This window comes from Octopus sinensis, linkage group LG19, assembly GCF_006345805.1.
Source record: "Octopus sinensis linkage group LG19, ASM634580v1, whole genome shotgun sequence".
Classification (NCBI taxonomy): Eukaryota; Metazoa; Mollusca; class Cephalopoda; order Octopoda; family Octopodidae; genus Octopus; species Octopus sinensis.
This window is the reverse complement of record NC_043015.1, coordinates 19613397-19639671: the sequence shown is the minus strand read 5'-3', so window position 1 is coordinate 19639671 and position 26275 is coordinate 19613397. Positions and strand designations below refer to the sequence as shown.

Below are 26275 nucleotides of genomic sequence, written 5' to 3'. Positions count from 1 at the left end.
TTGGTCCGTCTTGTCTGTCCCGAGTTCAAATACTGCTGAGGTTGACTTTGCCTTTAATCTTTCCAGAGCTTGATGAAGTAAGTACCAGTTATATACTGGGGTCGATGTAATCAACTTTCCTCTCCCTTTAAGACTCCTGGCCGTATGCTGAACTGGCAGAGTCATTAGAATGCTAATCAAAAAATGCTTAGTGGTATTTTGTGTGTCCTTACCCTGTGAGTTCAAATTTCACTGGGGTCAACTTTGTCTTTCATCCTTCCAGGATCAATAAAATAAGGACCAGTTGAACACTGAGATAGGTATAATCAACTAGCCCGCTTCATGCAAAATTTCAGGCCTTGTGCCTTTAGTAGAAATAATTATTATTTATATTCTCATCATTTTTACTTTTTATTCGGTTTTACTTATGTAAACCCACACCCTGTTGCCCTGTACTGCATGGAATATTTTTTCTGAACCCTTAGTGGTGCAAAAAAAAAAAAAGCGTTATCATCATCATCATTAAAGTGGCGTGCTGGCAGACTTGTTAGCATGCCAGGCAAAATGCTTAGCAGTATTTTGTCTGCCAAAATGTTCTGAGTTCAAATACTACTGAAGTTGACTTTGCCTTTCATCCTTTTAGGGTCGATTAAATAAATATCAGTTGTGCATTATCCCTTCACTTAATCCCTTCCCCCAAATTTCAGGCCTTGTGCTTCTAGTAAAAAGGATTATTATTATTATTATTATTATTATTATTATTATTATTATTATTATTAAGGTGGCGAGCTGGCAGAATCATTACCATGCTGGGCAAAATTCTTTGCAGTATTTCGTCCGTGCTTACGTTCTGAGTTCAAATTCTGCTAAAGTCATCTTTGCCTTTCGTCCTTTTGGGGTCGATAAAATAAGTACCAGTTGAGCACTGGGGTCGGTGTAACCGATTTATCCTCTCCCCCTAACTTGCAGGTCTTGTGCCTATAGTAGAAAGGATTATTATTATTAACAATAATATTAAAGGATTCAAGTTTTAGCATAAAGCCTGTAGTTTTAGTGGATAGTTTCGGCGATTACATCAATGAAAGGTTAAGTTCACTTGGCAGGATTCGAACGTAAAAAGCCAGATCAATCTTTTCGACATTCTAACAATTTTGCCAAATGATTTCTAAAGTTGTCTCAAGGTCCTGTATCTGTGGAGAAGAGGAATACGGACGATATAATCAATGTTAGTACCATTGACGTTTCTTTTATCAAAACTTGTTTTATAGAAGAATACGTCCGTTGCTGATATGAATCGTAAGATTTTATGTAAGGGAGATAACTTCAGAAGATAGAGCTTAGAATAATTTCCCTTGCAAAAGATTTTTTTTTTTCCTATTTTTCGATTTCAATTTTCTTTTCTTTGTAAATTCGATCTCTTTCTTAAATCGAAACATTTCTCAAAATAATTAAGCGAAATCAAAATTTGAAATATAGGTATAGATGTCTTGCAAACAACTTACGCATGCAAGTGTTACCAGTCGAGAACTCCGCATACCGGAACCCAGCAAGTGAATGGCGGCATCAGGAGAGAATGCGTGTCACTTCGGGGCCTACCTCTCGATGGCATCATTGCGCACCGCCCCCCCCCTCACTGATATGAGGCCCCGCTTGCTAGATGAACTGGTTATTAAATATAGCTCAATATTTTTCTAGCCATCGTTCATCGTCTCTTTTTAACCAAGTCCAGTGGCTATCCTTCTCCACTGTAGTTTGGATATCGGTCGTGGTGGCAATAAGCTTATTTCTTTTTATTATAAAAAGAAAAAAAAAATGCAAATTATGTTTTAAATTTATATTTTAGTTTTTTTATTTATAAATTTCAATTTGAAGTTTAAATATTGTCTTTCTATCACTACTCGCACACAATCCCATTTTTGTAAACATCTTGAATACGATAAAATTAAAATTTTCCTTGAATAAAGTTGAATAGTGACAGGTTGCCCCTTGGTTGGGTACAGCACCTGTTCAACCACCCTGCCAAGGATACGATTAAGTCATGGGACTGCAGCATGGTGGATAGTGAAAAAGTAGGAGAAGAGCTCAAGTGAGCCAACAGTGTTTCTTAAATTGATGCTGGGAGGAGGAATCCTAGAAGATTAATGGTCAGGATCATGAAGTTCTATAAAAAGAGTAACTACAATTCGTCCACAAGAGGAGCAGCGTCCATGATTGTGTAATTGGATGATGAAAGATCCACTAAGATTCAAGATCCCAACTGAAATTCATAATAATGGAGTTGGATGGTGATGGAGAGTCACTGGAATACGCAAAAACTGCACAACCAAAGAAGGCACAGAAGAAATAAGAATTAAAATTCTTCATCATTGCTGAAGGAGTTTACTGAAGACAGTAGATTATTGGATGAAGAAAGCGTGATTATTACATTGGTACAGGTTCAAATCTTGTGGGAACAAGTATAGTATACTTATTTAGTGAGTTGTTTGTTCATAGATTAGCAAGTTATGGAACGGCTACATTTTACTGATGAAACTTCAATAAAAAATGAAACCTGTCAGATGTCACTAGTTTTTGCAGCTAAAGATAAGTCTCTCTCTCACTCTCTCTCTCACACACACACACACAAATATATATGAGAAACTAAAACTTGACTTCCTCCAATGCTGCCATGAGCACTGTAGCATTTGTATGACATAGAAAATATTCCATCAACATTTGAGGCCAAATGATGTTGGCATCAACTTTAAAATTCACCCAAAGCTTAGTCCTCATGCTATCCGTCCTCTACAAAAATTATGATTGCATCACAACACAAAGACAGCACTATTTCATCTGGACACATCCTCCTCTCTTTAACATCATGCCAAGACACATAAGAGAAGGAAAAACATCTCATAACATTCAGATGTTTCCTGGACGAATATTTCTGACAAATTCTTGATAAACCACTTACATTCAGATATATCTCTGCAAACAGTAACTCTTTGCTTGAATAGGTTATGGTGCCCAAAGAATGCCTGTAATGTGAAATATCATTTTGCAGGTGGTGCTATTAATTTAGATGTAACCTGGGCCAATGCTGGCCAAAACTTACCTAAGTACATGATTTAATGTAAATATATTTTAGCTGTTGTTGTGTTTTCTAGGCTTCTTCAAGCGAGAAGCAGTCTCAGGTATTATGGATATAAAAAGTGTTAAACAAAGGCATAAGCTACATACCGACTTCCGTTGGTATAAAGTTGGCAGTGTGCATTCCTTTATTTGACGTGATGCTTGGATAACTCAGTTGGTTAGTGGGAGATTTGGCTATAACCTTCAGGTTACCCTGACCAGCAGACACGGCATTGACCTGACATAGAGGAAGAAATACAAAAACAAAAATTAAGGAAAAGCATATGTAAAAACATTATAAAAAGTAGTCAAATTCAAAAAGTATATTTACGTACCTTGATTTCAGTCACTATTCCAGTACAACAGTTCTCGATTTGATGATAACTGACTTTTGATCTGTCTGAGATGACATTGAAAACCTTGGGACATCCATTGATGACATTGCCACTATTGTAGGCAATAAGCTAAAAATTGGTAAAAGAACAAAGAAGTAAATTACTCAATATTCTAAATACAGAAGCTTCAATTTAGTGCTGATATGTATGTGTGTGTGTGTGTGTGTGTGTGTGTGTGTGTGTATATATGAATTGTAGGGCTTATAAATCTAATATTTTCCTAGCCTTCCTTAATACTGGTTCCCATATGCTGCTCATATCTGGACTCGGTCTGCTTAGGAGGTTGTTGTGTCCTAGCATATGTGCTGCTTCTTTTAGTTTTCGTATTTTCCTGTGGTGTTCTCTGTCTATTATTTAGCTGTCAAATGTAAATAATGTACATAATTCCTCATCTCTTAAATATAGAACTGTAATAGATTAAGGGCCTGGAAACCCATCTAACATTGGTGGTTATGTATTATATGGGATTAGATTTAATTACTAAGGGTAAAAGGAAGGTAGCTGTACACCAATATCATAAGGGATTCAATTACGGCACCAAATCTTTAGACAAAGTAATAATTGATTAAAGTGTTTCTGTTAATAACAACAGCAAATTGTTGTAGTGATGGCACCTGTTTACAGCCAGGTGGACTTAGCTGTTGGGGAGTTAAACACATTGATCCTGGATACATATTGTTATTGTAGTTTAGTCCCTAGCTCAGCCCTGATTGAACAGACATTCCAGACATGACCATACAGTCTTTTTTGTGTACCTGGAACAACATTGTTCAGTGTATCTTTATTCAATATGGTTTGAAGGTGATTTGGCTGCTATTTCAGGGAAACCCAGCAAACACAGAGCTTAATACCTACCAATATCTATTTAATATCTGCTAATATCCATTTCATCAACCATCAGCCAAGTGCCCTCCTTGTGTTTAGGAGTTCAGTTTGCCAAAACACTCCACAATCAGTCAAAAGCTCTTGTTTTCAGTCCATTCTTTGATGTCATCAGAGCACAAATGTCTTTCATGGCCACTTACTCTCATCCCTTCCATATCTTAATCTCTTTTTCAGTCATTTGACTGCAACCTGGCTTGAGCACCGCCTTTAGTCGAACAAATCGACCTCAAGACTTATTCTTTGTAAACCTAGTACTTATTCTATTGATTGAACCACTAAGTTATAGGGACATAAACATACCGACATCAGAGGTCAAGCGATGGTGGGGGAACAAACACAGACACACAATTACATACATACATATTTATATGTGTATATATATATATATATATATATATATATATATGATGGGCTTCTTTCAGTTTTCATCTACCAAATCTACACACAAGGCTTTGGTTGACTTGAGGTATAGTAGAAGACACTTGTCCAATGTGCCACATAGTGAGACTGAACCTGGAACCATGTAGTTGGGAAGCAAGCTTCTTACCATTCAATATCTGTTCATATCTAAGGCAGTGAGCTGGCAGAAATGTTAGCATGTGGGCAAAATGCTTAGCGGTACTTCGTCTGTCTTTATGTTCTGAGTTCAAATTCCGTCAAGGTCGACTTTGCCATTCACCCTTTCGGAGTTGATAAATTAAGTACCAATTGCGTACTGGGGTTGATCTAATTGACTGGCGCCCTCCCCCAAAAGTTCAGGCTTTGTACCTAGAGCAGAAAATATCTGCTCATATCTATTCAATATCATTCAACACCAATTTCAATATGTGTTTATATCATTCTTTAGTCATTTGTGTGTTGCTGCGTTTATATCATTCTTTAGTCATTAGCACATTGCTGTGTTACTGATTCAACAAATTATAGATTTAACCTTGTGTTACACTTAATATTTAATAACGTTTTATTGATCAAATGATAACTAATTTAACAAAAGGGACCAAAGCAGGCAATAAACTGCTGTAACACATCTGGCATTTACCAGCTCAAAATTTACAAACTTAATTCTTTGGTTGAAATCACATTTAGGTTAATTTGAACTTCCAATATTTTCGTAATCAATATTTTTGAAATGAAGGCAATGAGCTGGCAGAATCTGCTAAGCAGCATTTTCTTCATCTTTGCATTCTGAGTTCAAATTATGATGAGGTCAACTTTGCCTTCCATCTTTTTAGGGTCAATGATATACATACCAGTTGAACAGGTAACTGCTGGCCTGGTGCTAAAATTTGAAATCAATATTTTTGTAATCAATAAAACATGGTGAAAGGATAAAACAGAGCCGTTGATCTTGGATGCTATATTGTGTGAATGTCTATCAAATCCACTCTCCAAGCATTGATCAGCCAAGGGTTATAGTAGAAGACTTTTGCTGACGGTTTCAATCCCATTCCATAGTACCTTGGGCAAGTGTTTTTTACTATAACCTCAGGCTGACCAAAGCCTAGTGAGTGGATTTGATTGACAGAAACTGAAAGAAGCCTATCAAATGCTTAGTACACAGTGTAAAGCTGTTGGTGTAATGAAGGGCATCCAGCCATATAGAGCATGACAAAGCTGCCATGGAGCATGATGCATAAGTGTGTGCATGAGTGCCTGTGCACTCGAACATGCGTCCTGTGGTCATGTGTGCCCAAGTGTTGCACATGTATGTGTGCCTGTGAGTGTGTGTGTATGAGTGTGTAAGAGTGAATGTGTGTGTGCATGCAAGTGAAAGTATGTGTGTGAAAGTGAATGAAGTGTGTGTGAGTAAATGTATGTGTGTGTGAGTGAATATGTGTGTGAATGTGTGTGTGTGTGTGTATGTGTGCATATATATGTGTGGGTATGCATATATATATATGTATGTGTGTGTGCGCATATATATGCATGTATGCACATGTGTGAGGGTGCATATATAAATATATGTATGTGTGTGTGCGCATATATATATATGTGTGTGTGCTTCCTACTGCTTGACCACCAGTGTTGGTTTGTTTATGTCCCTGTAAATTACTGGTTCCACTAAAGTGAATGATAAAGTACCCGGCTTAAAATCTAAAAGTCCTGGGGTTAATTTATTCGACTAAAACCACCAATGCAGTGCTCCAGCATGACAAGGCAATTACAACTGAAGTACATATATGTCTGAGACATTTGCTTTCACTGAAGATACAGGAAGTGGTGGTGTTCATGCTATTTTGGAAGAACATTATAGAGACAAGAACAAAAAGCTAATTTTTTTTCATTATTATTTAGGTGCAGAAGTGGCTGTGTGGGTAAGTAGCTTGCTTACCAATGACATGGCTCCGGGTTCAATCTCACTACTCTAGCCTCAGGTTCACCAAAGCCTTGTGAGTGGATTGGTAATGGAAACTGAAAGAATCCCATCGTATATATGTATGTGTGTGTGTGTGTGTGTGTGTGTGAGAGTCTGTGTTTGTCCCCCCGCCCAACATCGTATGACCCCATTACTTAGCGGTTCAGCAAAAGAGACTGATAGAATAAGTATTAGGCTTATAAAGAATAAGTCCTGGGGTCGATTAGCTTGACTAAATGTGGTGCGCCAGCATGGCCTGTCAAATGACTGTATTACATAAAAGAATAAAATAAAAAAAAAGAATATTACCTTGTGTTTCCCAATTTCTTCTGGGGTGAATTTCACTTCTGCTGTTTGTCCTGACCAGTCCATTTGTACAGGTAACTGAGAATTAGGACCATTAACTTCAACCTTGACATCATTCAAATTGACGCTTTGATCCAGGATGGCTAACTTGCATTTTGTCTGAAATAAATGTCAATGCATAGAAATACATTAGTTTTAAAAATACCCCAAAATTATTTTACGGAGAAATTAATTATTATTTCACAAAACTAAGGTAAAAAAGAACACAACAACAACAACAATAACTATTTTAAAAACAAACATGGGTGTGGAGTAAGAATCTTGCTTCCCAACCACATGGTTCCGGGTTCAGTCCCACTGTATGGCACCTTACGCAATTGTGTTCTACTATAGCCTTGTGGGTGAATTTGATAGATGGAAACTGAAAGAAGCCCATCATATATATATATATATATATATATATATATATATATATATATATATATTATATATATATATATAAGTATAGGAAAGAATGGAGCCGAGCGAAGATTTAACAAAATTCCTTTATTTTATTTTCGACATATGTTAAATCTTCGCTCGGCTCCATTCTTTCCTATACTTATTATATTAAATTAAACTTCAAATTTCCGCACTAAGGCACGGAGTATATGCCCTATGGTCGTAACTTCAACCGTGTTCTTTCTGTTGTGAGTTTGCTACCCAGGTATCGGTTATCTTTCGAATTATCCATAATAAGATAATTCATTTATATACTTAATATATATATATATATATATATATAATATATATATATATATATATATATATGTATGTGTGTGTGTGTGTGTGTGTGTGTGTAAGTGTGTGTCAAGGCAGTAAAATGGCAGAAATGTTAGCACGCCAGGTGAAATGCTTTGTGGTATTTTGTCTGTCTTTATGTTCTGAGTTCAAATTCCGCTGAGGTCAACTTTGCCTTTTATCCTTTCGGGGTCAATAAATTAAGTACCAGTTGCATACTGGGGTTGAGCTAATCAACTGGCCCCCTTCCCCAACATTTCGGGCCTTGTGCCTAGAGTAGAAAAATATGTGTGTGTGTTTGTCTGCATGGCTGTGTTACCCCCACCACCACTTCACAACCAGTGTTGGTGTGTTTATGTCCCTGTAACTTAGCAGTTCAGCAAAAAGAGACCAATAGGAAAAGTAGCAGGCTTTAAAAAAATAAGTACTGGGGTTGATTCATTCATCTAAAAATTCTTTGAGGCATTGCCCCAGCATGGCCAAGTAAAAAATATTAAAGGTCATCATCATCATCACGGTTGTTGCTTTTACTTTCACCTTTTCTTGCTCGAGTGACTCATACAGAATTTGCAGAGACAGGTTTTCTTTCCCAAATAGTTGTCGCCAACTATTATCTGTTTCCAAGCAAGGTTATATTTCCGCATGGTTGCACATATTTTCACAGGATGTTGGAAACGAAGGACACCATTTGAATGAGGCTGAAACAAGAACATACACACATTTGTGTGGGGGGCTTCTTTCAGTTTCTATCTACCAAATCCATGCACCAAGCTTTGGCTCACCTGAAGCAATTGTAGAAAGACATTTTCTCTAAGTGCTGTACAGTGGGATTGAGCCTAAATCCTTGTGTTTGGGAAGCAAGCTTCTAAATTACACAGCTATTTTTTTTCTTAACAATTAAGGCCGTGAGCTGGCAGAATCGTTAACACACAGGGCAAAATGCTGTGCAGCATTTTGTCTGCCTCTCTTTACATTCTGAGTTCAAATTCTGCTGAGGCAGACTTTGCCTTTCATCCTTATATATTTATCTTCTACTTGTTTCAGTCATTTGACTGCAGCCATGCTGGAGCACCACCTTTAATCGAGCAAATCTACCCCCGGACTTATTCTTTGTAAGCCTAGTACTTATTCTATCGGTCTCTTTTGCCGAACTGCTAAGTTACGGGGACAGCATCGGTTGTCAAGCGATAGTGGGGGAACAAACATGGACACGCAAACACACACACACATATATATATATGACAGGCTTCTTTCAGTTTCCATCTACCAAATCTGATCACAAGGCTTTGGTCAGCCTGATGCTATAGTAGAAGACACTCGTCCAAGTAGGACTGAACCTGGAACCATGTGGTTGGTTGGCAAGCTACTTACCACACAGCCACTCCTGCACCTATCAGAATTATTTTTAAAGGATAATTGTTTTGAAAATAAAAGGTAAACAATAAACAGAAAACTTGTCTCCAAGAATTTTCTCCCTTCATCAATTTTGCCTTCTGCTTCATTTGTACCAAAAGAGTTGCCTAACAACAACAACAACAAACATTAAAAGCCTGGAACCAGACACACTGGATAAATTATTCCTATATTGATTTCAAATTTTGGCACAAGGCCAGCAACTTTGGAGGAAGGGTAAGTTGATTACACTGACCCCAGTCCTCAACTGGTACTTATTTTATCAACTCTGAAAGTTTACATTATTTACATTATTTACATTTGACAGATATTTGTCCTCATCTTGTTTGTTGTTAACACAATGTTTCGGCTGATATACCCTCCAGCTTTCATCCATCAGGTGTCTTGGGGAAATTTGGAACCTGGGTTCTCATTCCAAAGGTATTTTTCGATGTTATTATTATTATTATTTATTATTAGTATTATTATTCAGGTCACTGAATAAACATGGTGCCTTGCAGTGGAATTGAACCAGAAATACACAGCCTTTGTTTCAATTAATTTTGAAATTTATGAAGAGTTGGGCAAAATAAGTCATTATGCCAGTGTCTGGTACACATTACCATGGAATTTTGATAGAAAAATATTTTAAGTTCACATTAGAAGAGAAAAATTATTTCATAGAACCAAGGTTAGTTCTAGACAGGTTGGTATCCAGTGTTAAAGACTAAAATATTTGTTGTTGTTGTTGTTGTTCTTTAACCCTAGGTTAGCCCTGATCAAGCAGGCCTATGATCAAAGGATTCCAGCTATGTCTATCACCTCGGTCACATCATTTTGTTTATCAAGAACTATGTTGTATAATCTGTACTTTCTTTTTAAAGAAAGTTGGATTGATTTAGCTGCTGTTTCTAGCAAGCTTAATCACCACAATTAGGCTTCCTTGCCAGTTCCAGTTCAGTGTTTGTTAAGTTGTGAGTGATTTGTTGGCAACATTGAACAGGTTGTCTCGCTATTATTTAGAACCTCCCTGATTTGCCTGGGAAAAACAATAAACATAACTGTGTGTTGTCTTCCTGAAACAAAAGAACTAAGTTTAATCCAACCGTGAGACTTGACTCTACTTCTGAAACTCCCAATCTATTTGAAGACGGTGAGAAACATTCCTGAAATATTTGCCCGAAAGAATAACAGAAATAACTGAAGTTAATGAGGTTTGTTATTGTATATATATTTTTAATTTGTAAAAGTTTTAATTATTATTTCTGGAGGTGTTGCTAATCAAAAGATTGTGTGTTAACGCAAGCTAAAACAATTTCCTTATGTATTGAGCTGTGTCCGTCCTCCATGCAATCAATGTCAGTGTACAGGTGGTAAATGTGTGAGGTAACACTTCACTTCATAATATTGTGGAAGGGTGGAAAATTGGCAGAATGGTTTGAGGGACAGACAAAATGCTTTATAGCGTTTTTTCTGGTTCTTTGTATTCCAGGTTCAAATCCTGCTGAGGTTAGCCCTGTCTTTTATCACTCCCGTGTTGATAAAGTGAAGTACCCATCAAGTATTAGAGGTGTGCAGGTTCTAGAATCTTTGTCTTATTCTTAGAATATATGCTGCCTGCCTCAGGTGGTGAGCTGGCAGAATCGTTAGCACACCGGGCGAAATGCTTAGTGGTATTTCATCTGTCTTTACATTCTGAGTTCAGATTCTGCTGAGGTTGACTTTGCTTTTCATCCTTTCAGGGTCAATAAATTAAGTACCAGTTGCATACTGGGGTCGATCTAATCGACTGGCCCCCTCCCCCCAAATTTCAGTCCTTGTGCCTAGAGTAGAAAAGAATATATGCTGCCTGCCTGCCATCTAACCATTCTCTAATCCATCCAGCCATGCATAAATCCTACTACCCACCTGTCTATCCACCCACAATCGACAATCACTTTGACACCTGACATGTGGTGCAGCGTGCACCTGTCTGGGCAATATAAATTTCATGGAGGGAGGGAGCTAATATGCAGCAAAGACATTTGATCACTATAAACCATAGGTTCTCAAAGTGGGTGCTCCCCCCACCCCATGGGCGCTGGTGTCTAAGGGGGTGGGGGAAGGGGTTATTATATTGTTATAGTATTGTATACAAATTGTATAATATTATATTAAATATCAAATGATCCGTAGTATATTCTTTTACTTGTTTCAGTAATTTTGACAGTGGCCATGCTGGAGCACCGGCTTTAGTCAAGCAAATCGACCCCAGGACTTTGCTGAACCGCTAAGTTACAGGGACAAAAACACACCAGTATCGGTTGTCAAGTGATGGTGGGAGGACAAACATGGACACATAAACATACACACACACACACACATACATATATATATATGTTTGTATACGACGGGCTTCTTTCAGTTTATATCTACCAAATCCACTCACAAAGCTTTGGTCAGCCAGTGGCTGTAGTAGAAGACACTTGCCCAAGGTGCCATGCAATTGGATTGAACCCAGAACCATGTGGTTGGTAAGCAAGCTACTTACCACACAGTCACTCTTGTGTCTGTATATAAATTAGTAAAATATAAAATATTTATTTACACATAAAAATACTGGTGGGGACACTGGGGGTATTATGTGGCCATGAGGAATTACAGAAGCAGAGTTCACAATATGTGTGTGTGCTTATACAGTCCTTATTCTGCTCAATCTACAGGATTTGCAGATGATCTAAGGATCAAAACCTGCCATAAAATTTAACAAACCCAAAAGAGAAGCTAAGACATAAGTAAGATAGAAACAAAATCACTGACCTCATTTCCTACATGGACCTTGTCCAGTTGGGCAGTCAATGTCACTTTCTCAGATTCTGGAACTGTTGGAACTTTGTCTATGTATTTGACAGCATAAGCCATAATCCCAAGATGTTCTTCTTTTTCTTGTGCTATTTCCTTTGCAGATATGGTAGGCTGGATACTCATCAGCTTCCCAGCATTCAGACCTTTAAAGAAATATGAATTTAAAGGGGTCAGCGTACATGATATATAAGGCAGTCCTGTTGTATATCGTAGTTGTGGCCAATGCCTGTGTTGTAAATGGCACTCATGAAATCGTAGTTGTGGCTGCTACCAGTGTCATGAAAATGGCACCTGTGCCGAAAGGATGCAAATGGCACCTGTGATGGTGACACATAAAAGGCACCCACTACATTCTTGAAATGGTTGGCATTAGGAAAGGCATCAAGCTGTAGAAACCATGCCAAACATGCCAAAGTAGACAGTAGAGCCTAGCACAGTCCTGTGGCTCGTGAGCTCCTGTCAGCATGGAAGATGTTAAATGATGATGACAATGATGGTGATGATGATGATGATAATAGAGAAAGAGAGAGAGAGAGTGTTGCTATCTTTTTGTTATGACATTGCATGATAGATGTAAATGAGCATCACTGTCATACAGGCAGTGTCATTCGTTCCAATATTCTGCAAAAACATGTCTGGCCCTGGAAGAAATATTACCTTTCTTGAGAAAAGGTGAGTGTTTGGTGACAGAAAGAGTGTCTGGCTGTAGAAAATCTGTTACAACAAATTCCATCCGACTCATGCAAACATGGAAAAGTGGACATTATGATGATGATGATGATGGATACAAGTGAAAGACATACGACCCAATAAACGTACCTGTATACAGTCACCATGTCTGCTAGAAACATTAGCCAAATCTCTCACAAATCACATACTGTGATCATATAAAGAAAGGAAGGCCACGCTTAATAATGAAAATGTACTATAAGGTACACTTTACAGTTCATTTCCATTATCAAAAATGTGCTGCTTAATGCTTCAGTAATTAAATTAATTAACATTTAATAATTCACAAAATATGAAATGAGTTGCTTTTAATAAGTTCATTTTTTGCTCGTTAACCCCATTTTTAAATATTTACATCTATGTTACATTTTAGTCAGTTTGATGTCTGATTGTCATCAAGTATTTGCAGTATATGTACGTGGGTGTGTATATTGGTGCCAGAGTGGTTGTGTGGTAAGTAGCTTGCTTACCAACCACATGGTTCCAGGTTCAGTCCCACTGCATGGCACCTTGGGTAAGTTTCTTCTACTTTAGCCTTGGGCCAACCAAAACCTTGTGAGTGGATTTGGTAGACGGAAACTGAAAGAAGCTCGTCGTGTATATATATATATGCTTTAATTCTTTATTGCCCACAAGTGGCTAAACATAGAGGGGACAAACAAGGACAGACAAAGGGACTAAGTTGATTACATTGATCCACCAGTGCATAACTGGTACTTATTTAATCAACCCCTAAAGGATGAAAGGTAAAGTCAACCTCGGTGGAATTTGAACTCAGAACGTAGTGGCAGATGGAATACCGCTTGGCATTTCGCCTGGTATGCTAATGATTCTGCCAGCTCGCCTTATATATATATATATATATATGTATATTATATATATATATATATATATATATATATAATATATATATATATATAATATATAATATATATATATATATATATATATATATGTGATTGTGTGTATGTGTTTGTCCTCTCACCATCACTTGACATTCGATGCTGGTGTGTTTATGTCCCTGTAACTTAGCTTTTCGGCAAAAGAGACCGATAGAATAAGTGTTAGGCTTACAAAGAATAAGTTCTGGAGTCAATTAGTTCAATTAAAGGCGGTGCTCCAGCATGGCTGCAGTCAAATGACTGAAACATAAAGGAGTAATATAATGTGTATGGTGTTGATGATGCTGCTGCTGATAACAATAACAATGATAATGATGAGGATAATGATGATGATGATGATGATACTGATTGGAAGTTGCAGTGTGTTTCTACCTTTGGTAAGGACTTCTTCATACGTTCCATTTGTGTTGGTGATATTCCCTCCTGTTGTATTGACCATTTCACAGATCAGCTGACCATCATTCCAGTCAGTCTGAAAACAGAAATATAGACATAGGAAGGATCAGAACAATTAGTTTATGCAAATGAGCAGACTGTATAACGAAGATAAAAAGGTATACCTATACAAATGTGCCCTCGTCCGACTTTGTTTCTTCATAACTTTCAGAAAAACAGATATTTTGTAATGATATTTTCTAAGAATATGTTTCAGATGGTGAAGATTCTGGTTGTATCGGGATTTGCTGTGAAAATAGTTTCCATGGGTAGGGAGATGAGTTTTGAAAAATTCACATGAATTGGCTTGGTTTCTTTATAACTCTCAGGAAAATGAGATATTGGTTATGAAATTTTCTGCAAATGCCTTTCAAAATGTGTAGATTACAATTATATGAGAATTTAGTATGAAAAGCCAAAGATGGTGAAGCATGGAACAAACTGTCGGCATCAGTTGTTAGTTGTCAGAGCACTGCATCCTTCAAAACTTCCATGCTTCCTGAGATTTACCAACACTACACCTGATTTTCTCCCCTCCATACACACACAAGCATGTATCTGACTCATACACTGTTCACTTCCCAGACATTTGTACATTACTGCATATGCTTTATACGCACTTTAGACAAGTTGTGGTGCACCTGAGCACTGTATACAATAATTTCATTACTATTATTATTATTATTAAGTTAGTGGCTGGGTGTGGGGGAGGGAACACTTGTATAGAGATGACCATAAAATTGACTTCAATGTATTATTGGAATGTATTTTATCAATTACGAAACAACAAAAGACAAAATGAATATGAGCGACATCTGATCAGTAATATTAACAAATTGATTCATACAGACACACAATAAAAATTGGGAATATTTGTGAAAATTAAAGCAATTGTTTATTTATTTAATCAATTTTGAAGCCTATTATTATTGTTGTTAAGGTGGCAAGCTGGCAGAATCATTAGCATGCTGGGCAAAATACTTCGCAGTATTTCATCTGTTCAAGTCCCGCCAAGGTCAACTTTGCCTTTCATCCATTTGGGGTCGATAAATTAAGTACCAGTTACGTACTGGAGTTGATAAATTAAGTACCAGTTACGCACTGGGGTCGATCTAATTGACTGGTTCCCTCCCACCAAATTTCAGGCCTTGTACGTAGAGGGTTATTATTATTATTGTTGTTGTGATTGTGGCTGACAAGCATCATCATCATCATCATCATCGTTTAGCGTCCGTTTTCCATGCTAGCATGGGTTGATAATATTACATATTTTATTGTCTGTCTTTAGATTCTGAGTTTAAATTTCACTGAGGTCAACTTTGCCTTTCATTTTTTCGGAGTCAATAAATTGTGTACTGGGGTTGATCTAATCAGCTGGCCTCCTCCCCGAAATTTCGGGCCTTGTGCCTAGAGTAGGAAAAAATATTACATGTTTTATCTTATTTGCTTCAATCACTGGACTGTGGCCATGCTGGGGCACAAATCAGCCCCAGCACTTATTTTTTCCTGAAGTCCGATATTTATTCGATCAGTCTCTTTTGCCATTATGCTAAGTTACAGGGATGTAACCAAACCAACATCTGCTATCAAGCAGTGTGCGTGTGTGTGTGTGTGTGGTGGATGGGCAACACTAACACACCATTATATATGGCAGGGAAAAACAAGAAAAGGAAAAAGCCCAACATTTTGTGTGTGTGTTGGGGGTATTTGAAAAGGAGAATTGGCTTTAAGCCAAGAGTTGGGGGTTAAATTAAAACCGAGGGACAAGTACATGTACCTTGCTATAAAGGAGGTATATTGTTACCCCACATTAGATAAGGGTGGGTGGAAGTAACTAGGAAGAAGATGAGATGATACTGAAGGGGTGCCAGAGCGAACCGGCAAGGAACAAGAGGGGAAGAAGGAGGATAGAGAGTTATAAGAGTGTTAGGGGAGAGTAATCAGCAGAGACTAGGAGGGGGAGAGGTCAATGTAGTAAGTGACAAACAGGGGTGGTGAAGGTGTGGCCGATGGAAAGTATCAGGAATGGATATGCATCGAAATATACCGTGAAATTATTAATATCGTTCCTGTGTAGCAATTTTTTGACTCTGTCCAGTGTTGCATAGTATCCAGGTGAATCCTGCTTCATGTAGTAAGAAAGGTATGTCATTCCTGAGAGTTCGTCCAGGTGAGGACTGGCCAAATCTTCTGGTCTGACAACAAGTGGGATATCAAATTTGTCTTTTGCAATATTCATGGCATTTGTACAATTCTCCAACCTGCCAAGGAAACAAAATAATTCTATGGATTAAAAATATGGAACCAAAATTCAAAATAATGCAACTAAAGCATTACTTTTAAGATTGTGGTTTCAATTCTTGGCGAGGGCAGCAAGTTGTGTTTTTGAGCAGAAAACTTCATTTTGCATAGCTTCAGTCCACTCAGATGGCAAAAATGTGTAGTCCTGTGACTGACCGATGTTCCATCCAGTGCAGGAATATATACACCACAGAATTTGGAAAACCAGCATTGCAAGTCTTTAGCTTGCAAAGATGTCTGAGACTAAATTCCTATCTCTTGGATGGGACGCTGGTCTGTCATAGGGTTAGCTCCCCAGCTGGAGTTGATTTTCTAGCTGAGGGGACCAGGGCAACGTGAGCTGGAGTTTTTTTCTCAATAACACAACGCATCACTCCACCTTGGGAATTGAACCCACAATCTCTCAATCATGAGTGCAGTACCCTTACCACCAGGCCATGCACTTTCATAAGTAATAAATTTAGTAAATTACATAAAAATTAAACATAATAAAATACAATAAAAAGAAATTAAGACAACAGCAGCAACAACAACAATAGCCAGATGGTAATTTTTAATGAATACTTACTTTTTATTGGGATCAAGTTTTTCCCAGTTTGGGCAAGTACCAGGGCGACAAAATTCTATTAAGGCACTAGAAATAGATAAATAAATAATTTCAATGCATCAAGAAATAAAACAACAAGAGCAGTAATGGCAACAACAACAAAATCCTCGAAGAATTATTGGTTGGGCATCAATGTCTTTTTTACTCTAGAATTGTTCTTACATCAAACTGCAAACTCTGAATGCTATTTTGTTTATTTACTCAATGTAACAATCATGGATGATGATGATGATGATTACATTATAACAGCCGATATAAATGCTGGCTGGTTGGCTGGTTGGTTGATTTCTCTAGTTATGCTTTACATCCGAGAGGGAGAGAGAGAGAAACTGGGAGTAAACGTAAGTGGAGTAAGGTGAGTGCCCACTAGGCTTAGTAGCAGGCAATGAGTAAAAGAACGCTGCACATACAGAGTGAGAGAGAAAGAATCATTGACTGGAAGAATGAGAGTGCACACACATACATACACGTAGAGAGACAGAGAGCAAACAAGTGTGCGTGGACTTCCATACACCCCTTGTATAAAATCAACAGAGTAATTTCGTTTTCAATTTTTTTTTTAAGTTGTTCTCTTTAATTTTATTTTAAGGTAATACATATTTTCCTTTGAAATTTTGTAGTGTTCAAGCATCAGCAAATTCGATAAAAGTTAAATCTTAATTATTCCATGTCCACCATATTTCCTGATTTCATCCACAGGAACAAAACTAGACTCACTCAAAAGTGAAATCGACCGCAGCAAAATTTGAACTCGGAAGATAACGAACGGGAAGAAATGCTGCTAAGCATTTTGTCTGACGCGCTAACCAATCTGCCAGTTCACTGCTATAATAATAATAATAATAATAATAATAATAATAATATTTCTTTCTATTACAAGTGCAGAGCCTGAAATTTTGTGGGGAGGGGGCTTGTTGGTTATATTAATTCCCAATGCTTAACTAGAACTTACTTTATCCACCCTGAAAGGATTGACGGCAAAGTCGACTTCGGAGGAATTTGCTTACTGATAATGATGATAAGGATTACTATTATTATCATCATTATTATTATTATTGTTACGGTGGTGAGCTGGCAGAATCGTTAGCACGGCAGGCGAAATGCTTAGCGGTATTTCGTCTGCTGCTACGTTCTGAGTTCAAATTCCGCCGAGGTTGACTTTGCCTTTCATCCTTTCGGGGTCGATTAAATAAGTACCAATTACGCACTGGGGTCGATAAAATTGACTTAATCTGTTTGCCTGTCCTTGTTTGTTCTCTCTGTGTTTAGCCCCTTGTGGGTAGTAAAGAAATAGGTATTTTGTCCATCTTTACGTTCTAATTTCAAATTCCGCCGAGGTCGACTTTGCTTTTCATCCTTTCGGGGTCGATTAAATAAGTACCAGTTATGCACTTGGGTCGATGTAAATCTCTCCCCCCAAATATGAGGCCTTGTGCTTTCAGTAGAAATAATTATTACTATTATTATTATTATATGCCTGCCGAGGTTGACTTTGCCTTTCATCCTTTCAATGTTGATAAATTAAGTTCCAGTTGCATACTGTATCGATTTAATCGACTGGTCCCATCCCACCAAATTATTATTATTATTAGTGTTTCTAACAAAGGCACAAGAGCAAACATTTACAAGAAGGGGAAACCGTCAGTACAGAACTGGTACTTCTGTTATTGATTCCAGAATATAGAGTTTGACAGCTCATTATTTCTTGATTTACATTAACATCATCATCATCGTTTAACGTCTGTTTTCCATGCTAGCATGGGTTGGACAGTATATATATATAACATATCAGGCAATTAACTATTGATGTACATTAAATACATCATGTATATCAAACCTGTTTAGGATTATAAATAAACATTGTCAAAGACAGTACCGATTTTAAGAAGTTTACAAGTGAATGTGACCTAAGCATTATTGTCAACAATGATCTGTGTTGGATAAACCATATTCCTAAAATCTTCAGAAAAGGTCAAAGGTGTCTCTGAGTTCAAAAGCCACCAAAGTCAATTTTGCCTTTCATCTTTTTGGGGTTGATAAAAATAAAGTACCAGTCAAGTACTGGGGAGGGGCCAACATAATCAACTACCCCTCTCCTCAAAATTGTTAGCCTTGTCTAGATTAGAAACCACAATAAAAAAAAAAGTGGCAAGCTGACAGAATCATTAAAGCATCTGAAAATCCTATGCCATATTTCTCCCGGGCATTTACGCTTTGAGTTCAAATCCCGCTGACGTCAACATTGCTTTTCATTTTTTTCAGGGTCGATAACATAGAATACCTATTTCTTTACTACCCACAAGGGGCTAAACACAGAAGGAACAAACAATGACAGACAAACGGATTAAGTCGATTACATCGACCCCAGTGCGTAATTGGTACTTAATTTATCGACCCCGAAAGGATGAAAGGCAAAGTCGACCTCGGCGGAATTTGAACCAAGAACATAACGGCAGACGATTTCGTCTACGCATTTCGGCCGGCGTGCTAACGTTTCTGCCAGCTCGCCGATAACATAGAATACCTGTTAGTCACTGGTGGGGGTGGTGGTCGATGTAATTAACTAACTCTTTCTTACAAAAATGTTAGCTCTATGCCTAAATCAGAAACCATTAACATTTCAACATGTTTACAGGACACAAACAATACACTCTTCGAGTAAATGCCAGCTTCGTTAATATTCTTGACAGAAATTCTTATTCCAATACAATTAATTCAAATATGCAATTTATTTGCCACTACCGGGACTGACATTCCAATAGCTGCTCTGTGTGTGTCTATGTATGTGTGTGTGTATATATATATATATATATATATATATATGACACACACACATTACACAAGGCAGTACTTGTTTCTATTAAGGAAATTACCTCTTATGTAAATATTGACTGGTTAGAAAGAACCTCTCCCTCTCTCTCTCTCTCTCTGTGGTCATTCGGACTGCAAGAAATAGCAGCTAATTCTCACTCAAATCATACACATTCTGTGGTTTTAAATAAGGGGGTGGGGGAACATGTAGTCTTTCATTCCTTGCACCATCAGATTGACAAGTGACCTCCTGGTGAACTTTCTTGGATAGCGATATGCATTTCGTCTAATGTTAGGGGTTTTTATTTTCCTCATGCGAGAGATCATCTTGTTAGTGCTGTTTACTTGGGTGATGAAGAAGGAAAGAAGAAAAAGAGGAAAAATTGATGAAGAATAAAAGGGAAAGAAAAAAAGACAAAGAATCAAAGAGGAAAGAATAAGGAAAAAGAAAGAATAAGAAAAACAGAATAAAGAAGAAAAGAATGAAATTTAGCATTTAACGGGTACTTTTATTTTATCGACCCCGTAAGGATAAAAAGAAAGGTTATATTGGTGGGATTTGAACAAATATCAACATTCTAATGACCACCGGTTTACCACTGGAAGGGGAACCGATGTGACCGGGAGTCGAACCCATATCTACATTTGACCCTTTATTATTCAGATTACTGTATTTAGTGTAAACCCTATTTAATCACATTGTTTTTAATTAATCATGCATTATCTCATAGCTTTGAGATTTTGATAATGTGATTGCATATTTTTAGAATGACATTGTAAGACAAGTGTGAGAAGCAGGATCTGGCTGGTTTCAACATATAACACTTAGAATATCTGAGCTGAATGAGGCTGGTTTAGATTCTAGAATTTATTAGGGTATCATGTCAACCATCATACCTCCAAGCCTGAATATCTCTTTAAATGTATTTCTGTTAGATCTGGGAGCTAACACCGAGTCGCAACAAGAACAACCACAAATAATTAGATTGATAAATAAACAAATAAGAAATACATAAAGATATAATACTTTGTGCCTAGCAAAAAAGAAATCATTGTATTTTTTCTTTTATTTTCATTCCTTGTTCTGTCGTCTTGCGACGAATACTTTCCATTAATGATCTTCTATATAACGATCTTGTCATTGTTTTCCTTTCTAGACCATTTGGCAATTCACTCATATTGTAACAGTGTGTGTGTGTGTGGGGGGGGTGCAGGGTACCGAACGTTATAAAAAACAACAGCAACACTGTTTATAAGAGACAACACAGCAAAAGGTAGCATTCCCCCCCACCCCTGTAATTGATATTATAGCCAAACTGAAAAAGAGGCATTGGTGATTTCCCCCCCACCCTTTGTAATTGATATTATTGTTATAGGCACAGCCTACAAGAATGCTTGTAACAGTTTGACAATCGTTAGGGAAAGTATATTCCGTATTGCTGTCACCCTTGATGGGTCTGGCCTTTGTCCCCTTTCATCAATTACTTGACTCTGGTACTCTTACTCTTTTACTCTTTTACTTGCTTCAGTCATTTGACTGCGGCCATGCTGGAGCACCGCCTTTTTTTAGTCGAGCAAATCGACCCCGGGACTTATTCTTTGTAAGCCCAGTACTTATTCTATCGGTCTCTTTTGCCGAACCGCTAAGTGACGGGGACGTAAACACACCAGCATCTGTTGTCAAGCAATGCTAGGGGGACAAACACAGACACACAAACATACACACACATACATATATATATATATATACATACATATATATATACGACAGGCTTCTTTCAGTTTCCGTCTACCAAATCCACTCACAAGGCATTGGTCGGCCCGGGGCTATAGCAGAAGACACTTGCCCAAGATGCCATGCAGTGGGACTGAACCCAGAACCATGTGGTTGGTTAGCAAGCTACTTACCACACAGCCACTCCTGCGCCTATATTGTATTGGATTTTTTTTCATCAAAAATTCACATTTTTCTTCTGTAAGTCTAAACCTGCATTCATTTATTTTTCTGAATACTTTCATAATATGGTCAAGACTATGAAGTGATTGCATCATCAATGAAATCCATGTCACATTAATAAATGTGGTTTAAGGAAAGGTAGGACGCCATACCTTCTCTGTCCCTTTGATCCTTAAAATGTAAATCCTTTGTATCTAATGGAAAAGAGAATGAATTTTACTTACTGCAAAGCCACTCCATCATTCCAGCTGCTGCTGAAATTCTTGATAGAACATTTTGGAAGAGCATATTGTAACCAAATCAACATCATTTTCTTTGGTGGGAATTTTGTTTTTCCGATTTGGTAACGAAGAATTAAATGCCATATTAAACCCAGGATCAACTTGAGGTTTCCTTCTACTATGTCTTCACTTCCTGATAAAGAAACAAAGATAAACGAGTAAGGGATCAAAGAAAACAAAGAAAACAAAGAAAACAGTGCAAAACAAAGAAAACAGTGCAAAAAAAATGAAAAAAACCCCCAAAAAACACCATGGTTGCTTCTTCGTTCTCTGATGTTTTTGAACAACCAATTGGGAGGATTGCTGAATACAATATGTGGCTTGCAAGATCTTTGTTTGGGTAGTTTTCCCGAGTCACCCTCTCACCCTTGGATGCCAAATTGTCACAGGTTTTTCCATTTATATCTCAGCAGACTGAAATGAAATGAAATGTTTTGCTCAAGTATACAACCCACAACCTGCCTGGGAATTGAAACCACGCTCTAGTGGTTGTGAGTGCAACACGTAAACCACAGGACCATGTGTCTAGTGCAGTGGTTCCCAACCTTTTCACTAACAAGGACTCCTTTTATTTAAATGAGTTTTCCCCACAGACCCCTTTTAATATGTTTATCCTTATGTATATAGGAAATTTTGAATTTAGCTCATGGACCCCCAGTACTACCTTTGCAGACCACCAGGCGTCCATGGACCCCAGGTTGGGAACCATTATCACGCCGGAAATACCGGCTCTCGTTCATGGGTAATAAACATGAACAGACGTCTAACTGCTGTGGTGATTGGTTAGCTTCAGTTAAACCAGTTTCAAGTAAATCTTTGGTCAGAAGGTATTCATTCAAGTCATGGCTACTTTGTCCTATTATCAATGATAACTTAGCCCATATTATATCGTCCCATCGGCGTTGGTGTGTTAACGTCCCTGTAACTTAGCAGTTCAGCAAAAGAGAGTGATAGAATAGGTACCAGGTTTTAAAAGAAATGAGTATTGGGGTCCACTAGTTCGATCAAAATTTCTCAAGGCGGCGCTCCAGCATGGTCGCAGTCTAATGACTGCAACAAGTAAAAGATAAAAGAATACTTGGTGCAAAGCCTATTGTGTAAATAGTGATGTTCGACACGTTTCAGATTTTAAATATTTTTTCTTAATTAAGGTGGCAAGCTGGCAGAATCGTTAGCACGCAGGGCAAAATGCTTTGCAGCATTTCATCCGTCCTTATGTTCTGAGTTCAAATTTCGCCGAGGTTGACTTTGCTTTTGATCCTTTCGGGGTCGATAAAAAAAGGTACCTGTTTGGACACTGGTGTAATTAACTTAACTGCCTCCTGTCTGGAAATTGCTTGCCTTGAGCCAAAATTCAAAATTCATATTTTTCTTAATAATTGCTTAAATGAAAACGTAATCCAAATCTCTTTTTACATTAATTCGTGAAGTTTGGAGGATGTGCGTGTGTGTGTGTGACAAGGCAGTACCTTTTAAATTACAGACACCATCCTGTACAGTTTCTGTCTAACTTTTTTTGGATCTTTTCACTTTGACCGGCAGATTTTAAAAATAATTTCTATGTAACTAAAAAATTTTAAACTTCGTATACTGGTAGAAAATGTTTATAAAACATCTTTTTCTCTTAGCTTTCTTGAGAAAATTCTGTAGTTTGTAAGATATTTGTTGTTTAATTTCTTGCTTTTCGGCAATTTCAACCAATCAATGACGTCTATTGAGGTGAAAACAATTTCTGCCGTAACATTTTCTGGCAGTGTCATATGAAAAGCGTGTGTATAAAATTATAGAATTATTTTGTTTGTTAATTGTTTAAATTATTTTCCATTGCTTTCGTTTTTTTTACACGCGTAACAATTAAATTAATTTAGCAATTAAGAAAAAAAAATTTAGGGTTAGGGTGAGGTTTAGGGTTAGTGACAGGATGTTGTCTCAGTTTTAGACGCAGCAAATGATTTTAGCTCAATTAGAGGCGATTCATTGGTTAAAATTCGAAAAATTAAACTACGTTAAACAAACGAATTACAATTTTATCAAGAAAGCCAAGAGAAAAAATGATTTATTTTGACACATTGTACCAGTATACGAAGTTTTAAAGTGTTTAGTTAACTAGAAATTGTCTGCCGTTCAAAAGGAAAAGATCCAGAATAAGTGCTGGGATCGATTTATTTCAGTAAACCCTTCAAGCTGGAGCCCCTGCATGGTCACAATCAAATGAGAGAAACAAGTAAACTAAAAGAAAAATAATTATCCGTCCCTTGACCGATATTTGAAGTCTTTTGCCTCGGTTTGAAATCGATAGACATTAGAAATTAAGTGGAATCGATTTAAAGCTTATCTCTCAGGGAAAACAGTGATAAGGACGACTGAGATTGATTATTGGTTACTGTAGGGAGGAACAGCTTTAAGATCCGGATATGAATGTATGTGTCTTAGTGGTTTGGGTATTCGGTTTACAATCGTGACGTCGTGAGTTCGATACCTGGCAGTGCCTTGTGTTCTAGAGCAAGATACTTTATTTTGCGTTACTTATTTCTTTATTACCCACAAGGGGCTAAATATAGAGGGGACAAACAAGGACAGACAAACGGATTAAGTCGATCATATCGACCCAGTGCGTAACTGGTACTTATTTAACCGACCCTGAAAGGATGAAAGGCAAAGTCGACCTCGGCGGAATTTGAACCAAGAACGTAATGGCAGATGAAATACCACTAAACATTTCGCCCGGCGTGCTAACGTTTCTGCCAGCTTACCGCCTTTTTTCGTCTTATTTCGTGTTACTCCTATCTAAAATGAGTTGTACCTGTACTTCAAAGGGCTACTCGCGATCACAAGATTGTGGTTTCGATTCAAGGACAGGGTGAGGCGTTGTGTCCTTCAGCAAAACACTTCACTCGACGTTGCTCCAGTTAATTCAGCCGCAAACAAGTTACTTTGTGACGGACTGGCGTCTCGTTCATAGTAGAATGTTGCGATCTCGTTCACTTATACGCCGGGTAACCAGACCTATTTGCCCTGGGACTCGAGACAATAACGTCGAGAAGTTGACGACGATGATGATGACGAGTGTAATTTGAGTGAGATTTGACTGGTTGAGTGACAACAAAGAAGCTTTCACATTGACTCACGACAGACACGCACAAACAGATGAATGCTATTTCATTTATCGCAGGTCACTGAAGTAAAATGTCAACCCATTAGAGCCATATGGTCCACTAACGACTCTCATAGATAAAGAGACAAAGAAATAGTTTCTTTATAATGAAATTGCCGAGTGCATGGTCGTGTGGTTAAGAAGTACTCTTTGCAGCCATGTTGTTACGAGTTCAGCACCTTTGGCCTATGTCTTGTGAGGGAATTTGGTGTGTGGAAGCCAGTCGTACATATTCATGAGTGCCTGTGTTCTTCCCGCCATTTGAGAACCAGCGTTGGTTTGCTTACGTCCGCATAACTTAGTGATTCCGTAAAGAAATCGATAGAATAAATAGAAAAATGATATGTACTGGAGTTGACTTGGTTGACTAAACACCAGCATAGGGACAGGTCAATGAATGAAACAAGAGAAAAGATATGTTTAGAGAGAGAGAGAGAGAGAGAGAGGGAGAGGGAGAGAGAGAGAGAGAGAGTGAAGGGAAGAGAGAAAGTGTGTGCGTGTGAGGACAGAGGCAATTGCTGAATTACATAACTCATGATTTTCTAGAGATTATTGCTAATTCTAATCGAATATCTTCATCTTGGAACCGAAACTTCAATGTAGTTTTCTTTGGAAGTTAACTTCTTCCTCTGGTTACCTGTTATCCCTCCACCCCACTTCCAAGCACGATAATTTCTTTTTGGCACTTTTTCCCGTTTGCTTACAGTGATAACATTCCCATCACTGGATCTACCAAATATTTTTACTATTGCATTCATCACAGAAGCAAAGGAACAAACAAAAATACAACATTTTTTTTTTGCGAGTGGATACAATAACAGAATTTTGGGGAGTGAGAAATGTGAAGATGTGGCACTGATGCCTTTTCTAAAAGGCTTTAAACGAGTAGGCTGAGGTGAAATGGTCTCAGAGGGAGATAAAAAGCTTGATGTTTCGTCTTTCCAAAAGCTTTTCGTTGCTCTGCGATGTTTGTCGCATCACAGTCATTGTTGCCGTTTAACCCTCGGTTAACCCTGACCCAGTAGACCTAGACATATAATCAAAGATGGT

The 26275-nt window shown here is 37.7% G+C and overlaps 1 protein-coding gene across 1 annotated transcript in view; it reads right to left on the bottom strand.

The window, feature by feature from the left end:
- LOC115222151 (filamin-C) overlaps nucleotides 1–26275 on the bottom strand; it is a 290692-nt gene that overhangs the window by 193684 nt on the left and 70733 nt on the right. The window contains exons 2-9 of the mRNA XM_036511485.1: nucleotides 22015–22204; nucleotides 16984–17049; nucleotides 16162–16375; nucleotides 14052–14151; nucleotides 12004–12191; nucleotides 7036–7191; nucleotides 3426–3554; nucleotides 3199–3328 (exon numbers count right to left, since the gene is read on the bottom strand). Of these exons, the coding sequence (XP_036367378.1) occupies nucleotides 3199–3328; nucleotides 3426–3554; nucleotides 7036–7191; nucleotides 12004–12191; nucleotides 14052–14151; nucleotides 16162–16375; nucleotides 16984–17049; nucleotides 22015–22204 (1173 nt within the window). The remainder of the gene's footprint in view (nucleotides 1–3198; nucleotides 3329–3425; nucleotides 3555–7035; nucleotides 7192–12003; nucleotides 12192–14051; nucleotides 14152–16161; nucleotides 16376–16983; nucleotides 17050–22014; nucleotides 22205–26275) is intronic.